The 19,478-nt window shown below is 39.3% G+C and overlaps 1 protein-coding gene across 2 annotated transcripts; it reads right to left on the bottom strand.

Moving 5' to 3' along the window:
* Positions 1-388: 388 nt before the first annotated feature.
* lrrc40 (leucine rich repeat containing 40) lies at positions 389-11,731 on the bottom strand. 2 transcript variants are annotated; one of them, XM_063460394.1, is made up of 15 exons: positions 11,534-11,731; positions 9,804-9,985; positions 8,706-8,779; positions 7,027-7,156; positions 6,744-6,867; positions 4,988-5,127; positions 4,581-4,753; positions 4,204-4,294; positions 3,850-3,895; positions 3,524-3,626; positions 2,737-2,844; positions 2,482-2,592; positions 2,007-2,084; positions 1,077-1,262; positions 393-732 (listed from the first exon to the last, which is right to left on the bottom strand). In XM_063460394.1, exons 1-15 carry the CDS (start codon positions 11,673-11,675, stop codon positions 627-629), a joined length of 1,794 nt encoding a protein of 597 aa, XP_063316464.1. In that variant the 5' UTR covers positions 11,676-11,731; the 3' UTR covers positions 393-626. The 2 variants fall into 2 exon arrangements, with proteins under 2 accessions (XP_063316465.1, XP_063316464.1); XM_063460395.1 differs by lacking the exon at positions 2,007-2,084 and having other exon boundaries at positions 389-732.
* Between the last annotated feature and the right edge of the window lie 7,747 nt (positions 11,732-19,478).

Here is a 19,478-nt window from a genome sequence, read left to right as displayed (position 1 = left end):
GTAGACAAACCTATCTTATCATTTTCAAAATTCTGACCACCTTCTTATCATATTCACAAGATTTTCAGAACACTTGGCTTCTAACCTTGACCTTGACCAAGGTCTCTATGGTATCAAGTCTTTCTCAAGTTATTGTGTTCACAAACTTGGATGTCAACATTACACGCCGGCCTGGCAGGGTGACAACAATACCTATCAGTCTTTTACAGCTGAAGGGTAAAAATGACTATATTGGACATATCAGCTCTTTTTATAAATAAATTTACACTGAAAGGTGTTTTCTGTTATGTAACTGTAGATTAATGAGGGGAAAAGAACAGATCTGATAACGAGCTGTACTTAATATGTTACGAAATTCACACCAGTCACAATTATAAGCAAAACAACTTTATTTGGAGAAGTGCTACTTTTCAGCAGCACCTGCAGAATAGCGAACAATATAAATCCTATTCTGACTCGCATCCATGGAAAAAACAAAAACAGATCAATGGTTTTCTTTTATTATCCTTAACATCTTCAAAAAGCAGTCTGCACCATTTTTCATAGATGTGTGAAAAAATTTAAAAAGATTGCATTTAAACGTCTTGATCACGGTGGTGGTGCTCTCCTTCAAACATGGTCACAAATCATGTTGGTATGCGGCTGCGCAGATACTCCATCAGTGCATCTGTTCCTTTGGCCACAATTGCTGCTCTGGGTGTGCGGAAAGGATTTCCCTCCAGACTCAGACACCTGAGGAACAACACCAAATTCAACTCATTTTGTGAGGAATTTCATGTACATCTTACAGGAATTTACACCGTTTCCAAACTCGGTTGCGATTTTAAGTAGATGCACTTATGGTATAGAGGTGAGAATCAGCAGACAGCCCATGATATGATATCATCACGATACTTCACTCATGGTACGATATTATTGCCATTTAACATTTTGCGACATGCTGACAGTAGCATATATTGTCATTTATAACTTCAAATTATGTCCTCAAAGATAGATGTTGTCAGCATCTGTTTTATCCAGCGGGATAAAGTGATCTCACTTAAAAAATTAAAATAAATAATGAGTCAGGTCCTTACCTGAGGCTGGTACACAGGCCCAGTTCAGGAGGGATGTTGAGCAGGTCATTGTTTGCCAGATCTAGTGTTGACAGATGAGTCAATTTCATCAGACGACTAGGATCCACCTCACACACCTGGTTATTAGCAAGCAATATAGTCTCCAGAGAAAGGGTCTCATACAGGACGTCAGGGAAGGATTTGAACCTGTGAGCAACAGAAATACACCGAGTACACAAACACAGGTCAGACAGTCCAACTTACTGAACCACTGTACATGTGCTCCATTACCTACAGTTTATGACCCACAAAGCAAGGAGGCCGGACTCTTCAGTGTTCTCGCAGAGTGACAACAACGTGCAGCGATTTGTAGCTAAGACCATGACGATAACATATTTTTCTTATTAGTTTTATGTGAGGATCATTGTCTAGTCTGTGATTAATTAACTTCATTTTAAATGCACAGCATCATATTCTGAGGTCCAAACTGTACAACATACTGTAGGCAGGAATCAACATGTCAGCTGACATCCCTTGTGGAATCAGATCGAGTAAGACAACAGTGGATGCTTCATGCTAAGCTGCTAAGGGCAGAGGTTTAGATCACATCCCACTGAGTTCCATCTTTCCATCCTGCACACTCTTCTTTTTTTAGTGCTTAGATGTGGTGCTCAGAAAGGTCAGTCAAGGGAAGGTCTTGCAATGGATCACAAGCTGTATATGGAACATCACAACACAAAACATTACAACTGCAGCTAACAGCACTGAAGTGCTTTATGGAGTAATGTGCAAGCCATGTCAGGATCGCCTCAGAGCTGATCAGACATCAAGGAGGAATCTAAGTAAGGCACTGGGACTGCCGTGGCTGCTCCCTCGAGCAGCTGCTTGTGTGTGTGTGGGGTGTGAGGAAAAAATGCTGGATGATGGGGCTGCAATGTGGAGTTAAGTTACCTGTTGTAAACGAGGATAATGGAACGTAGTTTAGTTAAGTTCTGCATTTCAGACGGTAAATCACTCAGCTGATTATTCCTAAAACAAACGAAAGAAACAAATACAGCATAAAATATTAACACCTGACCCTTCCCTTTTCAGAAGTTTCATACATCTTACTGACTAGTACTAAAAATAACACCCATTATTATGTAATGTCAGATTATAGCTTAATTTAAACAGGACAGGACGGGAGACTCCAGAGCTAAAATGTTGGCAGCGGTTTGCAATGATATGGTGTGTGAAAAAGGTCTGCAGCACTGCTGATTTGGAAAGGGAAAAATAAAACAAAGGCAAAAGAACACACACACATGAATGATGCGGTGGATTTCTGTCCTTTCTGTACTTTGGACTCAAAATTTGCATATTATATAATAAATGGAAGCTTCCTGAAATAAATTCTGTCCATATCTGAGTGTCGGCTGTGTCTGCGTACCGGAGATCGATGTGTGTAAGCTGGAGTAACTTGCAGATGTCAGGTGAACAGCTGATCAGTCTATTGAAACCCAGATTGACTTCTGACAGCGAAGATTGGAATTCCACCAGCCTGCAGACAGAAGTGTGATTAATCTGCAATCATCTGCATTAAAATGGCTTTTTGTTGGGGCTTACTGTCTGTCACACAGTGATGCTCTGTGTGTGTGTGTGTGTGTGTGAGAGACAGAAAGAGAGCGAAGGAGTGTGCGTGTACCTGGGAGGAACTGAAGTCAGCTGGTTTTTGCTGAAGTTAACTGTAGCAATGCTCTGATCAGCTGCAGCATCAAACAGCTCCTCTGGGATACTCCCTGCTTGCTTGTCACTGGTCACAAACACATTCACATTGGAGTATTTAGCGTAAATATACTGTAATAACCAATAATTATTAGGCATGGGAATTGATAAGAATTTAGCAATTCCATTGTCAATATCCCTTATCCACTTGATTAACTATCCATTCTCGTATCGATTGTTATTGGCTCTACTTTGTGAGCTACCACCATAACTAAACTGCATATCACAGACTTTACATTCTGCAAATTAATTGCATGATGTGGTCAAATGTTTGTGCATGTTGGGGATATTTCTCCTTTTTGTTGGGATCAGTGTTGGGTTAATTAATTAACAGTAATTATTACACATATTACACAGAACATTAAAAGTAATGCCGTATGTTACTTAATTACTCCTGTGAGCCAGTCATTTGTTACACTACTCGTTACATTACTTTTGTGTTTCTCCATAAAATGACCTGTAATCACCATTTAACACAATAAGCTTGAGGCTAAAGTCCCACACACCAACATAAACCCCTATTCCTGATGAAGACACACATACAATCTTTCTCTTAGTATTTAGGTATGAAGACAAAGCCAACAGCACAAGGATGAAAAGATAAAAACCAGCACAAAGAGCCTGGTGAGTATAGTTTTCTGATTCCCTGACAGAGTACATGCACATTCCTGTGGCAATACATGCAGAAACCAGTCTATATAACTAACCTGTATGCCAACAGCTTGAGAGTTTTAATGTCATGCACATTGACCCTGGCCTGGCTGGGTAACATCATAGCTGTATCTCCTCCATCTGTTTTGTCAGGCTCCTCTACAAAAAACAAACATAAACACATTGAAAAGATCATGTAAGGGCAGCAGAATCTGTAGATTTTAGCACCCAGGACAAGAAGAACTAAAGCATTGATAGCAATACCGTCACACTACTAAGCATTATTAAGGTATTAGTAAGGTGTTAGCAACTTCATTTATATAGCATAACTACTAGTTAGTATCCCATTTACATATACAGGTAGGGCAAAAAACAACTTTACCTTTAACTCTTCCTCTCAAATACTTCAGAAGTTCACTGGTTCCTTTCTGTAAGAAAAGACAACAACGTTTCTCCAGATTCTCTGAATATTATGTACTGTACTGTATTATGTTCATGATATGATGAATTACTCAAAGATAATAATATTTAATGTGATTTAAAAGTCTTTTAGTTTTTAAATTTAAAGAACATTCCAACTCTTCTGGAATTCACGTTGTATTATAATTTCTCTATATAATCCTGTAAATTCAGATTTCAGTGTTTTTACATATTCAGCTGCCATGTTTCCTGTCTCTCTTCCTTTCCTCTGTTTTACCATGCATACTCTGTATTTGAGTCCTCATGTGTCACCTACAGAGAGGATGTCTCTCCTGATTCCTCGCAGAGGGTTTCCCTCCAACAGCAGCACGTTCAGATTGGGCAGCAGGCTGAGTGACGCTGGAAGGCTGACAGGACACAAAATATTATTCGTATGAAAATCTACCTGCTAGGATTTACTCTGAAAAGGTAGACACTTTTCAGATATAACATCAAGAAATACTTGAAATAAAGAAAACAAGAATAAAATACAAATTAGGCATAAATTCAGACTCATGGCACTAGAAACTTGATGCAGCTGCTCTCAGTGTAGAGCAGTGATTATATTTCCTTCCAACTGAATTCAGTCACATCCTGGCTGCTTGCAGGTATAAACGGTTTACTGAGCAGTGTGTCATCAGACTGAAGGCTTACCTGGTAATGTCATTGTTGGTGAGGTCAAGGCGCGTTAGTGTAATCAGTAAAGTGATCTCTTCAGGGACTATTTTGATCTTGTTGTTTCTGAGTTCCAGAAGAGAGATGGCTGTCAGGCAGGATAGCTGCTCCGTCTGCAACTGCTCAATTTGGTTGTTCCCCACATATAACTCCTACACACACACACACACACACACACACACACACACGCACACACACACGCACACACACACGCACACACACACGCACACACACAGTTACATCTTTCTGCACTGCCAGAGTAATGGATGCACAGAAGCATGTCTCAGACACAATACAGAGCAATTTGGTCATTGCTCTAATACCGTCAGCATCACTCACACCACAAAGGAGTTTTAATTCTTGGAACATCATTTTGCTGTTAATACCTTGAGCGCAGGTGCGGGGAGCTTTGGGAGGAGGCGGAGCTTGTTATGTCTAAGGTAAAGCTGCTCCAGAGCGAGCATCTCCGATAGGCTTTCAGGAATCTCAGTCAGCTGATTGTCACTGCAGTCCAGCAGCTTAACATCTGCCAAATCAAACCAGAGTTCAAAAAAGCCAGAAAAAGTAACACAACTTTCAGCTGCTGACATGCCCATCTTATTACAGGGCCTTAGTGTATGTCAAAGAAATAACTTGTTGGACCACTGAACACCTCAAAGTCCCTCCACCCACATCTTGGTGAATTATTGGCCAGCTTGTAGTAAACATAAAAATACAGAGAAAGCTGCCCAAAATAAAGCTCAAGCTGTACTACTCACACCTATTCATTCACGAGTTTGTCTTATATTAATATTTTCTGTTGTGTGGAACATTATGGCAGACATAAAATGACACTATTGTTTTATCCAGAAATAAATATAAAGCCAAGATTTAAACACAGAACCTTGCTATAAGGTGTCCGTGCTGATTACTGCACCATTGATCTACCCGAGGGGTAAAAGAACCCCAAACAAACAAATAAAATTCCAGTGAATTTACAAGAAGGAAACAAGAGGAGGAGCCATGATGGTGTTGCAGCTTTGCTGGATATTCATTCAAAATCCAAAACTACAATGACCAGCACAACCGCAAAAACCGGCATTGGGGCCGTCGTTTATTTTTCAGGAGGACAATGAAATTAAAAAAAAAAAAAAAGCTTCTGCATGAACTATGTTTTTTTTTTTTTTTTTTAAATGCAACTGATCTAAACATCGAAGTCTGCCATAGTGTGAATGTGAGCATCAAACATTGTCACACTCCCTCTATTCACTTGCTTGTACTTTCTAATATGAGCGCCAGTGTTAGCAAATATCAGCTAAATGAAAAACGCAAACTGTCCTGTACATCCACACTTTTAATATTAACTTTAAATGAGTTACTATAATAGTTAATAGTTTGTGGGGATCGGTTAATTGGAAACACTAAATTGCCCATAGGTGTGAATGCGGGACTGAATGTGAGCGCTAATGGTTGTGCCTGCAACAGACTGGCGACCTGTGCAGGGTGTACCCCGCCTCTCGCTCTAAGACAGCTGGGGTAGGCTCCAGCACCCCCCCGACGCTGAAAAGGATAAGCAGAAGCGAATGAATGGATGGAGCTGCTATAATGTTAGTGTAGCTATAATTGGTAGCTTAGCTTTGGCCTGTTGATCTGTCTCATCTGTTGTCCTTTGCTTTATAGCAGCTAATCCTCATCTTTTAGATAAGCACCAATTCTCCAACAGTAAACAAAATCAATTCTGTTATATCTGAATATGCACAGAGTTATGTTATTATTTAATAAAACAACATTAGCTAACAATAGCTATGGTCCTTCACTAAACAAAACACCTGCCCAGTTCTCTACTGTTTCTCCTCAAACCACAAATACATTTGTCACCGGTGGCTGTTTTTTCTCCCGATCCTCGTCTGTTTCTGGTCATCTTGATGTCTATCAGACTATTAATTATAAGGCTGTGGTCATATGCATACACAGATGTTTATAGATTAGTGCATATTTTATGTCAAATCTATATTATTGCATCCGTTTTATAAACATCTATTCAGTGAGGTCGTCAACCTGCGAGCTGCTTTTGAAGAAAATAAATGGATGGAATCATTTGTTACGCTGGAACAAACGCTTTCTCATTCACAACTTATTTGTAAGCACTTCTGAAACTCTTACTTGTGAGCTGGGCTAGGCTGTCTGGGAGACCGCTAAGCTGGTTGTGACACAGGTTCACTTTCTGTAAACTGACGAGACCCCCGAAACTGGAGGGCAGGCTCTTCAGCTGGTTGCTGGACACGTCCTTTAATCGTTCAACAGGATGGACAGAAATTGACCATCATTCCATTTCAGTCTTTCATTCCACTTTGTTTTAATTGGGAAATAAATGGATTATCAATGCATTTCCAATACAGCAGAGAGAGTAAGACACACTAGAGCGCATGCATTATGCATTAGTTACCAGCTCTGTCAGGTTCGCAAGCTGTCCCAGATCCTCTGGCAGGTTCTCCAGCAGATTCTGCTGCAGTGTGAGGCTACGGAGGTTCTTTAGAGTACACATCTCAACTGGCAGAGAGTCTAACTGATTATGACTGTCCACATAGAACAAAAACACAACAGATCACTAGTTATTGCCAACTTCAGAATGCTGATATGCTCACTTTTCTTCACTGCAGCCACCGCATGCTTTTTAAAGGATTGCAGACACAAACCCTCTCTTTCACTTGCACACTTAAATGCATGTAAATACTACAGTTGTTTTTTGACAGATGTTAAATGCACTTAAATTATTAAAGCATTGCAATTTCTAAAATAGAAATCAATAAGGACCTCATTTTGAAAGACCTGCAGTGTTTTCTCTTTTGAATATTTATTGTTGCTCATTAATAAGGCACAAGTATTTCTTATGCAATGAACTGGTGGAATAATCAATAGGACACTCTATTACTAAAATAACTGATAGCTCCAGCAAATTCTGTATTTATAGTCTTCATTTACTGTTTTTGCTCGTCTCTCTTTTAGCGCCGATGTGGGACAGTGCTACAATTTCATTGTACTATTGTACATATGATAATGAAGAGTTAAACTAAACATTAAAGAGCTCAAACAAAGAAAACGATGTTTTGTTCTCCAATGACTAATATATTGTTTTGAAGTTTGGAGTTGATCCAACAGAAACTAAAGCTTTTTCTTAACTCGTGTGACCCTGACCTTTGACCTTGAAGGATTACATCATAAAATGGTGTATTTTAGCTTTACCCATATGATTGAAGCAGACGTGGCTGGAATCTTTGGCTTCCATAAGCTGTACAAACGACAGTTTAAGATCTATTGTGACATTGTGGGCCATCATAGTGAAAAAAAAAAGTGTGTTGTGCAGCTCTTTCCACGCACTTTCTCACAACATATGACTTGATATGGTTTCTTGAAATGTTTTTTAGTTCGCCTTAGCCAACCTAGGTATTCATGTTACCCAAGGCCCAGTCTACTACTATGAAGTCTGAAAACAATACATAAAAAAAATTGTGGGTAATGAAAGTTTTTACTGGTTTTCATATTTGGTGCAACCTAACCTGATTTTCACCAAAACTAAATGAGCTTGAGCCATTATCTACCATCACAGAGAATTTGAAAATGACATCTTGGACTGTGGACAAACTAACAGAACCGATTACATACTCCCTCTGTGGCTCCAGTGGACACAAGACTGGCCAGCAGACCGGGTATACTGCATAGTCTGTACACGGCCTCCAGCGACAAACACACTCTACAGGTAGATTGCTTTTGCGCTAACCCACTGAACCATAGTCCAGACTGTGGTTGAGTACCAGAGTTCAGGCTGGGCTGTAAAATAAAAGGTGGTCATACCACATACTGACTTTCAAACACATTAGAATTGTACAAACTCTGGTTTTGCCTTACATACTGTATTTCCATGTGTATCTGTACATTTCAACAAACTGCTACATCTATTTTCCTGGCAAAATGTAAACAAACTGGGGTGGCTGTTGCACAGTATTGTAACATAAGATATTTTATTGAAGTATTATGAGTGTGCACAAACTTTTTCAGATTTCTCTTTTCCATTAGGATTATGGACTTACGGGGTGTGTGTGTGTGTGTGTGTGTGTGTGTGTGTACCTGAGTCGCAGCTGTTGAAGATTCTGCAGTTCTCCTAAAGCACTGGGTAAACTACTCAACTGGTTGTCATGTAGCTGCCAAAACAAAAGTTGACATTTTTTGTTTATTAGCTAGATTTCAAGTCATCTTCCCATGCTCACCAAGCATTAATTTTTATAGGTGAAAACAAAAACTGCATTTCCTCTAATCAGGACTTGAGGCTAGTTTTAAATTCTGAGACAATTCCCCATACAGTCCCATTTAAAGCCTGGTACAATAAAACAGTTTTGATCTTTGCTGGTAGCTTTAAGATACTGTATAACAAGCACCATACAAGCACAAGTATCTGGTATCTGATTATTTTCACTACTAGGAGGATTTCTACCTGTATCCAAGTTCACCAAAAAAGATCAACTACACTGCTGAGCAACAGAGAAGACAGCAAACACCACATTTTAACAGTTTAAAAAAACAAAACAAAAAAAAACAAACCCCAGAAATATAAGAATTTATGTTGGAAACATTCTTAGATTAAAAATGATTCCATGTCAGCTTTTGTTCACTGCCTTGTTAGGTTAGTCGAATGTATTGTCTCTGACTAACACAGCATTACCAATTAGCTTATTATTGAGGGGAAGAAAAAAAAAAACCTGAGAAAAAAAACAAAAAAAGAAATACATATACACACACACACACACACACACACACACACACATATATATATATACATATATATACACACACACACACACACACACATATATATATATATACATATATATACACACACACATATATATATATATACATATATACACACACACACACACACACACATATATATATATATATATACATATATATATATATATACATATATATATATATATATATATATATATATACATATATATATATATATACATATATATATATATATATATATATATATATATATATATATATATATATATATATATATATATATATATATATATATATATATATATATATATATATATATATATATATATATATATATATATATATATGAACACACACACACAAATAATAGACATACAGTCAGCTAACTTGTTGATTGAGGCTTCTACTACTTACATCCAGTGTAGTCAGTCCAGGCAGCAGTCTGATGTCATCTGACAATAATGTAACCTGATTGGATGAGAGCAGTAGTTTTGTGAGGTCTGTCTGCTCCCACCAGCGATCTGCTGCTCCAAAGGACACATTCTGCTGGGCCTCCTCTGGTGTGTCGATGTTTAGACGATAGACGTTCTGGGGAACTGAGCCATATGTTAGTAGGGTTTCTATGCAGTATTGGTGACATTAAATTCATTTCATGTCCTGGAAACTCAGGCCTAATTTTTACTTGCCTAACCCCAACCATAACACTTTTTCATTCATATAACTGGCCTACAACATGAAAGTAAAAAAAGGATTATGCTCCCATGATGATGATGATGATGATAATAACAATAATAATAGTAAGAAAAAGTGGTGCCTGTAGCTCACAAGATAGAACAGGTCATCTACTAATCGCAAGGTTGGAAGTTCGATCCCTGGCTGCTCCCATGCCAAATATCCTTGGGCAAGATACTAACCCTGTGTGCTCTCCGATGAATCCATTGGAATATGAATGTGTGCAAATGTTAGAAAGCGCTTACTTAGACAAACCATAAACCTATGCTTGTGTGAATGGATGAATGAGGCAAGTTGTATAAGCATGAATAAAGGCCATTCACCTGACACAACAAAGGCCAGTGTACATTTTTTGTGGAAAGAGACCATTGCCATGAAGGTATGCACAACATGGTACTAGTCACAAAGTAACAAAGCCAATAAATTCCTGGACCCCAGGTTTCATCTTAACCTTTGCAACAGCAACAAGAACAATAAACTTTGTCCGGCTGGGCCTACCTTTTAGAAGGTCGCCACGGTGGATCATCTGCCTCCATCTCACTCAGCATCCTCTGCCGTTCCAACCCTCTACACATCCTCCTTTACTACATCTATAAAGCTCTTCCTTCTGCCTGACAGCTCCATCTTCATCATCATTCATCAAATATATACACACACTATTCCTTCTCTGCACATGTCCAAACCATTTCAGCCTTATCTGTCTAACTTTGTTAGCTAACTTTGTTTTTTTGTAATTGCTGTTGCTTTCCTAACAGGTCAAAGTGTTGTGACCATTCTCCTCTGATCTCTGGCATCAACAAAGCATTTTCCCCCAGATAACTGCTGCTCACCAGACATTTCTCTTTGTCAGACTATTCTCTGTAATCCCCAGTGATGGTTGTGCAGGAAAATCCCAGCAGATCAGCAGTGTCTGAAATACTCACCAGCCAGACTGGCACCAACAATCCTCCCACTTTCAAAGTCATTTAGATAACCTTTCTTCCCAATTCTCATACCCTATTTATACTCGAGCACGTCGTCTTAACCCTGTCTACATGAATAAATGGATTGCTGCCATGTACATATTTACATTAACAAGCAGTGTGCATTAAGCAGAGAGACTGTGCATATATATATATATATATATATATATATATATATATATATATATATATATATTTACACTGGCTTAAAATATACTTTTTTGGAAACAGGCAGGATCATGTGTCAGTGTTCAAACATGAGCAATATGGGAATATCAAGGTTCAGTTTGTTCAGTATATAAGTCAAAATATATACTGAAAGTAGTCCAGCGAGGAAGAAAACCTGTAGTCATATTATTATTATTATATATTATGTTACTTTTTTTTATTAAACCAATGGCAGATCTGGTCTTTTAGTGGTGCTGTATGTGTGAGCTAACATAAAATTACCTTCTTTCAGTCCTCGGCCGGACAGGTTGAGCTGCCCGCTCTTCCTGGCCGCCTTCAGCAGGCCGTACGGAACAGTCGGCTCTGCCGTTTGCACCTTAAAGCCCGCCAGAGAATCCTTACACCCCCCTTTGAACCGAGACATGGTGGAATAAACCCGCGTTGAACTCAGCTGATGTTTAACCTCAGCACCTCACCCACCCATAGCCTTCCGCCCAAACTAAAAGCGTTTCCGTTTAAGATCCTTCAGAATAAAAGTCCTTCATTCACACTTTGTCCTCTAATCAATCGATTTATGTGGCATAAGAAAGAAAATGTCCTTTCAACACAAACAAGAGACCTTTAAAGCTTAAAAATCTACGAATCAAACTCTGGCTTGATGTGGTCTGGAAGTATTTCACACACTCGGGTTACACACGCTGTCATATCAAAGAGTTCAACAGGGGGCGCTAAATGTTCAAGAGTTCAGCTCCAGCTGCAGTTATAGTGCATCAAAGCCTCAGTGACGGACATACAGGGATCGTGAGCTTACATACTCGTGAACACAGATGTCTGGTGGATACTAGCCAGCTAGATTTCAATAGAAAGGCTTAAAAATGATTATGACATAGCATTTAAGGTGTGTAGATTAGCACAGTAAAAAGGTCCTGAGTAGTGATTAGTGTTTGGCCACTTAAAATATCTTTATAGGACTATTGTTATACTTGTTGCAATTTCTGCTACTTTCTTGGCCAGGTCTCTCTTCAAAAAGACATTTTTAATGTCAACAAGACTTTTTAACTTGACAAATAACCAATACATACAAGTCACTTTGCCAAAAAACTGATTGCAGCTTCTACCTTGTGACAGGAATGTTGTTTGTGACTTGATATCATCCATGAGGGATAGATTTGACATATGTTTCACATATTAAAGAACAACAAATTATTTTCAGCAGTTTAAATACTGGAAATCACTTTTTAGCACAAACAATCTGAAAACCATCAGAGCACCAGCGATACCCCACTTCAGAGCAATATTTCAAAACATCTGCGCCTCTCTACACAGTGAGGAAACGTCAGCATCAAAAACCCCATCCCTGGTCTCGGGTTCAAATCCACCATCCAGCTTTCCATCATGATCTGATTTTTCTGTATGGAGTTTGCATGTTCTCACCGTGGGTCTCTCCAGCGTGGGTTTTCTCTGGAGCTTCCTCCCGAGGTAATTGGAGTTAGGTTAGATTAATGACTCTAAATTGCTGGCAGCTGTGCTACAGTTTGTACTTTGCCTCTCACCACATAGCAGCTGGGATAAGCTCTGAGACTCTAAGATAGATGTACACATGGTGTATACATCCATCCACAAAGGAAATATCCTAATAAAAATTCACTAATGTTTTTGAATGATCAAATCCAGAGAGCCCAAAGCTTATTCATGAGTTCAAATCTAATTTCTTTGAGTTCATGTTAAATCTACCATCAGGACACAGACATGTCAGCATACTGAAGATTTTCTCAGCAACTTTAATGTTGAGCAAAGCAATTTTCAGTAGGCAACTTCCATAAAAATGGCACACCTTTTTTTCTTGTCCTCTGCTTTCCTTTGCTTACCTAACTCCTACTTGTTTCATTCTCTAAAATAGCCTACCCAGATTATTATGTTAGTGGAGAAAGAAACGCTTTTGTTTGTTTGTTTTTTTGCCCAGAAAGCCACTTGGATAGTCTAGGCTCAGCAATCAAGTTAAACTGCTGCTGTTAAAGCTATAAAATATTTCAGTATATTCAGATTCTTTGTAATGGCCCTGTGATTTTTACTTAGAATTGCTTGTCTAATTAACTATTGCCACTTATGAGGCCTATGGCTGTACACGAACTGCATGAAAATGCTGAAATGTAATAGCACAATAACTTTCTGTGATATTATCTGTGTGGACTGTGAACTTTGACCCCAGTTAGTGTTAGGTGCATGTGTTTTCTCAGAAAGCCAGGTGAGTTGGAGTCCCATTTCTAGTGAGCCGTTGGATCGACTTGGTCTGAATTCACAATGAAAATATTTTTGTCATGCGTGCTGCTGTGTGCCACCATCTGCTTAGCTGACAGAGGTAAAACATGTCCCGCCTTCTGTTTGAAGTCATATATAATTCTCTATTTCTTACTACAAACAAGTGTGGGTTATATCGTCTTGCTGTCTACACATATGTGCGTCTGTGTGTCTGATTTTCTTTTATCTGCTATACTGTTTACAGCTCAGACGTTAGGTCATTGTTTAGTTACTTGATTTATTTTAACCTGGTGTCCTTAAATGCTAAAATGCTTGTTCTTGTGAAACACTAATCTGTCTAACTATGGCACTTTGTGGTACCATAAAATGTGTTTTCTTTGTTACTCAACTTTCTGTTTCCATATTTTGTTCATTAATGATTGAAGAGGTCACATATGGGACCCTTGTTGCAGTGTGGTATGAACCTGTAGGAATTTAATAAATAAAGAACAATTATTCCTACAAACTGCTTCCACCAGGTTACATATAATTACCAGGTCTATCTAAATGAATAGAATGTAAAGTCTGTCCTTCGGACTCGCTCCGTTTTTAATAAGGAGCGGTTCAGAGCCTGACTTCAAATAAAAAAAAAAAAAGATCATGTCATTAAAAACATACAAATTAATTTAAATCGGTTTTCACCTTATTTACAGTTATGCATTAATATCACACGTCATTATAATTCTCTGTACACACTGAGGACTCATCTTCCTTTTACAGACAGAAGCACCCATACTTTAAACTATGATGTTAAACAATCAGTTTAAGCTTAGGGTAGACCTAAGTTTAGTGTAAGCATTTAGGGTAAGGTTTACAGGAAATCTGTGCGAAGTGCAATATCATCTGGTGATTAGACCCCCCCCAATAATAATGCAAGTCTGTGTGTGTGCAGGTGTCCAAAATGGCATGAGAGCAGCAGAAGGATCCAAGCCAGTGTCCCTTCAGCCCTGGCTACTCGGCCTGACAGCTGTTGTTGGTTTCCTTCTGCTTGTCTTCATTATTCTGGTTATTCAAAGACTACTTAAGAAAAGGTTTGTTTTTAGGAAAGTTTCTCTCTCTCTCTCTCTCTCTCTCTCTCTCTCTCTCTAAAGAAATATGGAGTTCAGGGGTCTCTAACTCCAGTCCTGCAGAGCTACTGTCCTGCAGCTTTTAGATGCAATCCTGTTCCAACACAAGATGAATCAAATGAATGGCTTGTTACCAGGCCTTTGCCAAACTTGACAGCATGCTGAAGAGGTAATTCAACCATTGTTTTCAGCTGTGTTGGAGTAGGGCTGCATCTAAAAGCTGTAGGACAGTAGTTCTCGATGACTGGAGTTGGAGACCCCTGCTTCAATATGAAATCTCATGTAGCAAAAATGAATGCAAGCATAGCTTACTTTATAAATAATAATAATAATAATAATGGATAATGGATTGCATTTATATAGCGCTTTTCGAGACCCTCAAAGCGTTTTACAATTCCACTATTCATTCACTCTCACATTCACACACTGGTGGAGGCAACGGTGATGAGCAATGTCACAGCATATAAACCAAACCTCACATTTAGTCAGTATTTTTAGGGTAGGGTTAGGGTTAAAGTTCATTTATTTCTAGGCAGAAGCATAGTGTGCTGCACAAACACAAATTACCACAGTGATCGCATAGATAATGTATAAAATGATGTAAAAACTGAATTACTACAATACGAAACAGCAATAAAAAGTAAACACAAGAGTAAAAACAATAAAACCTCTCTTGCAGAAAGAAGCTAGCCCTGTTGCCTAGAGCAAGGAGGCCAACGCCCACACACATATAACTCCTACACACACACACACACACACGCACGCACACACACACACACACACACACACACACACACACACACACACACACACACACAGATCAAAGAGTGAAAAGGTAGAACCATTGAGACACGGTGCAGGTGCATTTCTCTAGCATCCAAAACAGCAGCACTGTTCCTGTAATCACCATTAAAACCTTTACTGGGAAAAAGCTCGCAGGCACCTGATCAACAAACTTTGACTTGAAGAAGCAGCCATACTCCATCCACAGCTGTTTGTTTTACACAGCAACAAATCGATAGAAAATCTACTGAAATTAAAATAAAATAGGCTGATGAACTGTAAACCTATATGATGTTTATGCCAGGAGCTCAAGCCCCCTGGGTGTGCTAGACCATCTTTATTTCGAAGCTTTTGTAACATTATTTTTTAAATGAATTAAGTTGCTTAATGACATGCACCTAACACTAATAGCCTTCCTGTACCTTCTTCCCAATTTTCTTTAATTAAGTCCAACAACCTCCATGGCTTCCTGCCAAACAGCAGCTCAAAGGGAGAAAATCCTGCGGAGTCCTGGGGCACCTCATGCACAACCACAATAGTGGGTCTAGCCAGTGATGCCAATTGTGTTCATCCTTGTAAATGAACCTACGAGTCATAGACTTTAAAGTCTTATTCATATGCCCCACCAACCCGTCAGTGTGCTAGTGATAGACGCTGCTCCGAACAGACTTTTAGCCCAATAATTCATACTGTTCTTTTAAAGTGTGAGACAAGGCGCCATGGTCCGTCTGTATCTCTTTTGGGATGCTGACTCAGGAGGTGAACTAAAACAGCATCTGTGCTACACTCCTTGCAAAAATGCTATGCAGCAGCGCTGCTTTGAGACATCTCATTGCATAATCCACAAGAACTAAAACAAAGTGATATCCCTCTGAGTGCAGCACAGACATCACATGTCATTGCCCCATCAGTTTATTAAACCTAGTCCAATCTGGCGCATCCTTTAATCAGAATTAAGGGACGCAGAGAGAAACAGGTTACTAGGATATGAACAGGGCAGCTCCTCTCCCTCAGGTGGTGATGGAGGGAGCCACGAAGTCTCCTCTTTGGGGCAAGGAGCCGTGGTCTTGCCACCATTGGCTGAGGGCTCCCTGGTGGATCCTCTGAGCACGCTTGCGTCTCGTGGCCTGGGTCTGTAGCATCTCATCTTGTTGCTGATGCACCTCCTCAATCCCCTGATGCAGAGTGGGCAGCTCCTCAACCATCTTCACCGGTACCTGGACTGCGTGTATGGGCTACGCTTATTTACAAAGGCCTTTTCAGGCCTCAGTAGCCGCCTTCATTTTGTCTCTGTCTCTCAATGCCAGCCCAGTGTTGTCCTCCCTCTGCCAGGCTCCAGCGTGCTACTGAAATAGGTAAGGCATGATTAGACCATCGTTGACAGCTGGGTCAGTCAGCCTCCCCTGGCAGTGCCCCTGAAACCACTGGACCACCTCTCCCCTGCAGCTAAACCACAGACCACATCCTGCTTCCACAGTAACAATAGAAACTGTACTTCTGCATTACAATTACCAGTTAACTTGGTGGTGAAATTAATAACCTTGTTTTTCTTTAAAAATATCTAGCATTCACATCCATTAGTCATAAATTAGGATGCACTTTCTTACATTATGAAATCACTCACGGTATTCAAAGGTAGCTACAGGTAAAAGTGATTAAACAAATAACCTGTCTCATCATCACTGTCTTTTTTCTGCAGGGAGGATGGTTATGACAAGCCAGCAGGGACGGATGAAGCTGAAATACATCAAACCAGTCTGTAGCTGTTCATGACCAACTGAAGAGCACGATTCTGCTAAATCACACTCACTCACTTGTTTTTTTAAATAAAGTTATCATTTTAGAAACTGGAAATTTAAATCATACATGTAATGTCCTAATTCATTTTAGAGTTATTTTATATGAAATATTTGATCAAAATAGAATCTGTTGCTGAATTATAAATTATGTTAAACATCTTACAAAACAAATTAAGTTTTGATTTGTGTTGTATTTGCAACATCAGGCATTTATTTACATTTTGTTCTTTAAAAATAAATGTTGCAATTTACTTTGGGGTTTTTTTCTTTACAAATCAAATCAAATCAAATATGATATATTTAGTTTTAAAGGGTTATGTTTACAATGATGCACTAGGTCTGGTTGGTTACTGGTTTATTGGTTAACCAGAGCTACTGGAGCTCACACCTGACCTACCAAATCCCACTGCCTCATATGTTAATCAAGAATAAATGAAAGAAGAAGAAGTGGTGTGATTAAGTTTTTCCCCCCCAATATCCTGTCGTCTTTTTATTTTTTATGCATCCCTACATAAAGCTGTGCTTTTAAATAATTTGTATCCTTCATAAATGTATTTGAGCAAATATATACATGTTGATCAAGAATCAAAAAATGATGGAAAATAAACTGGTCTGTTAGTAAAACTAACAGAGTATTTGGGAAGAAGAACATCATACCAACAGTCAGATCTGGTGATTGTGTCATGGTTGTGGGTTGCTTTGCTGCTTCAGGACCCGGATGACTTGCTGTGAATAATGGAACCATGAATTCTGCTCTTTACCAGGAAATCCTGAAGGAGAATATCTGGGCTTCAGTTCATGCCCTGAAGCTTAAGACAATGATCCAAAATACACCAGCAAGTCAACCTCCAAAAGACTCCAACGTGACTAAATAAAAACATTTTGGCAAAGAATAGTGATTCCACATTTTTCCAAAATGATGTGAAAGACTCATCGCCAGTTAGCACAAATGCTTAATTGCAGTTTTTGCTGCCAAAGGTGGCACAAAACATTATTAGATTTAGGGGCAGGTACTTTTTCACAGCACTGTATGTGTGTTAATGTCAATGTCAGCAACATACCCGACATCCCTAAATACAGCAATTTAAAAAAAATAAATGGAAAAAACCCTCAACAACAAATAAAATAAGTCTCTTTCCAGCAATTATGCCACTGACATATAAACAAGCCTCATCCACAGAAAAAAAAACACACTTTTGCACAGAAATGCAATTGCAGATGGACACACAAGTATATGTAGGAAGGTAAACTCAAAAAGTTACTGTAGAGGAGCTGAATCTGTTAACGGTTGTTAACCAGTAACCTCAGCTACAAACCACAGCAGTGAGCTTCCTGTTCCTACCGCAAACTCAGTTATTCATGCAGCACTGTCATCTATGCACATTATATGTCTCTAATCCATAAAGAACTATTTTTATTCACTAGATCAATCCATCCATCTAGAGTTGATCTAGAGCAGTGGTGTCCAAACACAGGCCTCGAGGCCCGGTGTCCTGCTGGATCCATCACAGCTGATTCAAATGGCTAAATTACCTCCTCAACACGTCTTGAACTAATGAACTAATCATTTGATTCAGGTGTGTAGACCCAGAGTAATATTTAAAACCTGCAGGACACTGGCACTCGAGTCCTGGAGTTGGCCAAGCCTGATCTAGAGTAATGTTGTTTAAAGCAGCACTGGAAACATCCAGCAGGTGGTGCCAAAGCATTTAAGCATTTTATAAGCTGTTAAATGGCTTCAGAGATCAAGAGCCCCATTGCCCTACATCTGTGTATCACGTACTGCTGCCCACTGTGCTTCATGAGCGCTGTTTTCCACTGTAGCTTGCTTAAGAGCTGGAATCACTGTCCCGAAGTGACTGTTTAATAGCAAATTTGTATTTACTTTAATAACTTCATAAGTTCCCCGTGATAACATCTGGTATGTGTATAAATCCACCCATCATCTTCTATTCATCCAGTTCAGGGTTGGGGGGGCAGGAGCCCATCCCAGCTGTCACAGGGCAAGGGGCAAGGTTGACCTTGGGAAGTTGCTAGCCTGTTGCATGCATGTCTTTGAGAAGAAGATAGATGGACATAACCTGGTAGACATGGGCAAAACAGACAAACTCCACAGAGAAAAGCCCCAGCCTGAATTTGAACCCAGAACCGTCTTGCTGAGTGCTAACCACCACACCAACATGCCACCCCACTGAATAAATAAATCAAAAACTGTCTGAACTTCACTAACTACAGTGCATGTGTATAGCCACTTCAGTTTCTGCTCAAATACAACCAAAT

The sequence above is a fragment of the Pelmatolapia mariae genome, linkage group LG17, assembly GCF_036321145.2.
Source record: "Pelmatolapia mariae isolate MD_Pm_ZW linkage group LG17, Pm_UMD_F_2, whole genome shotgun sequence".
Lineage (NCBI taxonomy): Eukaryota > Metazoa > Chordata > Actinopteri > Cichliformes > Cichlidae > Pelmatolapia > Pelmatolapia mariae.
Note: the sequence above shows the minus strand (reverse complement) of the source record. Positions and strands in the feature narration are given on the sequence as shown.

Excerpts from the sequence above, each read along its gene's own strand:
- lrrc40 (XM_063460394.1), bottom strand. The coding sequence starts at position 11,675 with ATGTCTCGGTTCAAAGGGGGGTGTAAGGATTCTCTGGCGGGCTTTAAG. Across the intron at positions 2,593-2,736 it reads CTGACTTCAGTTCCTCCCAG|GCTGGTGGAATTCCAATCTT; the intron begins GTACACGCACAC and ends TTCTGTCTGCAG. Across the intron at positions 2,085-2,481 it reads CTTACACACATCGATCTCCG|GAATAATCAGCTGAGTGATT; the intron begins GTACGCAGACAC and ends CGTTTGTTTTAG.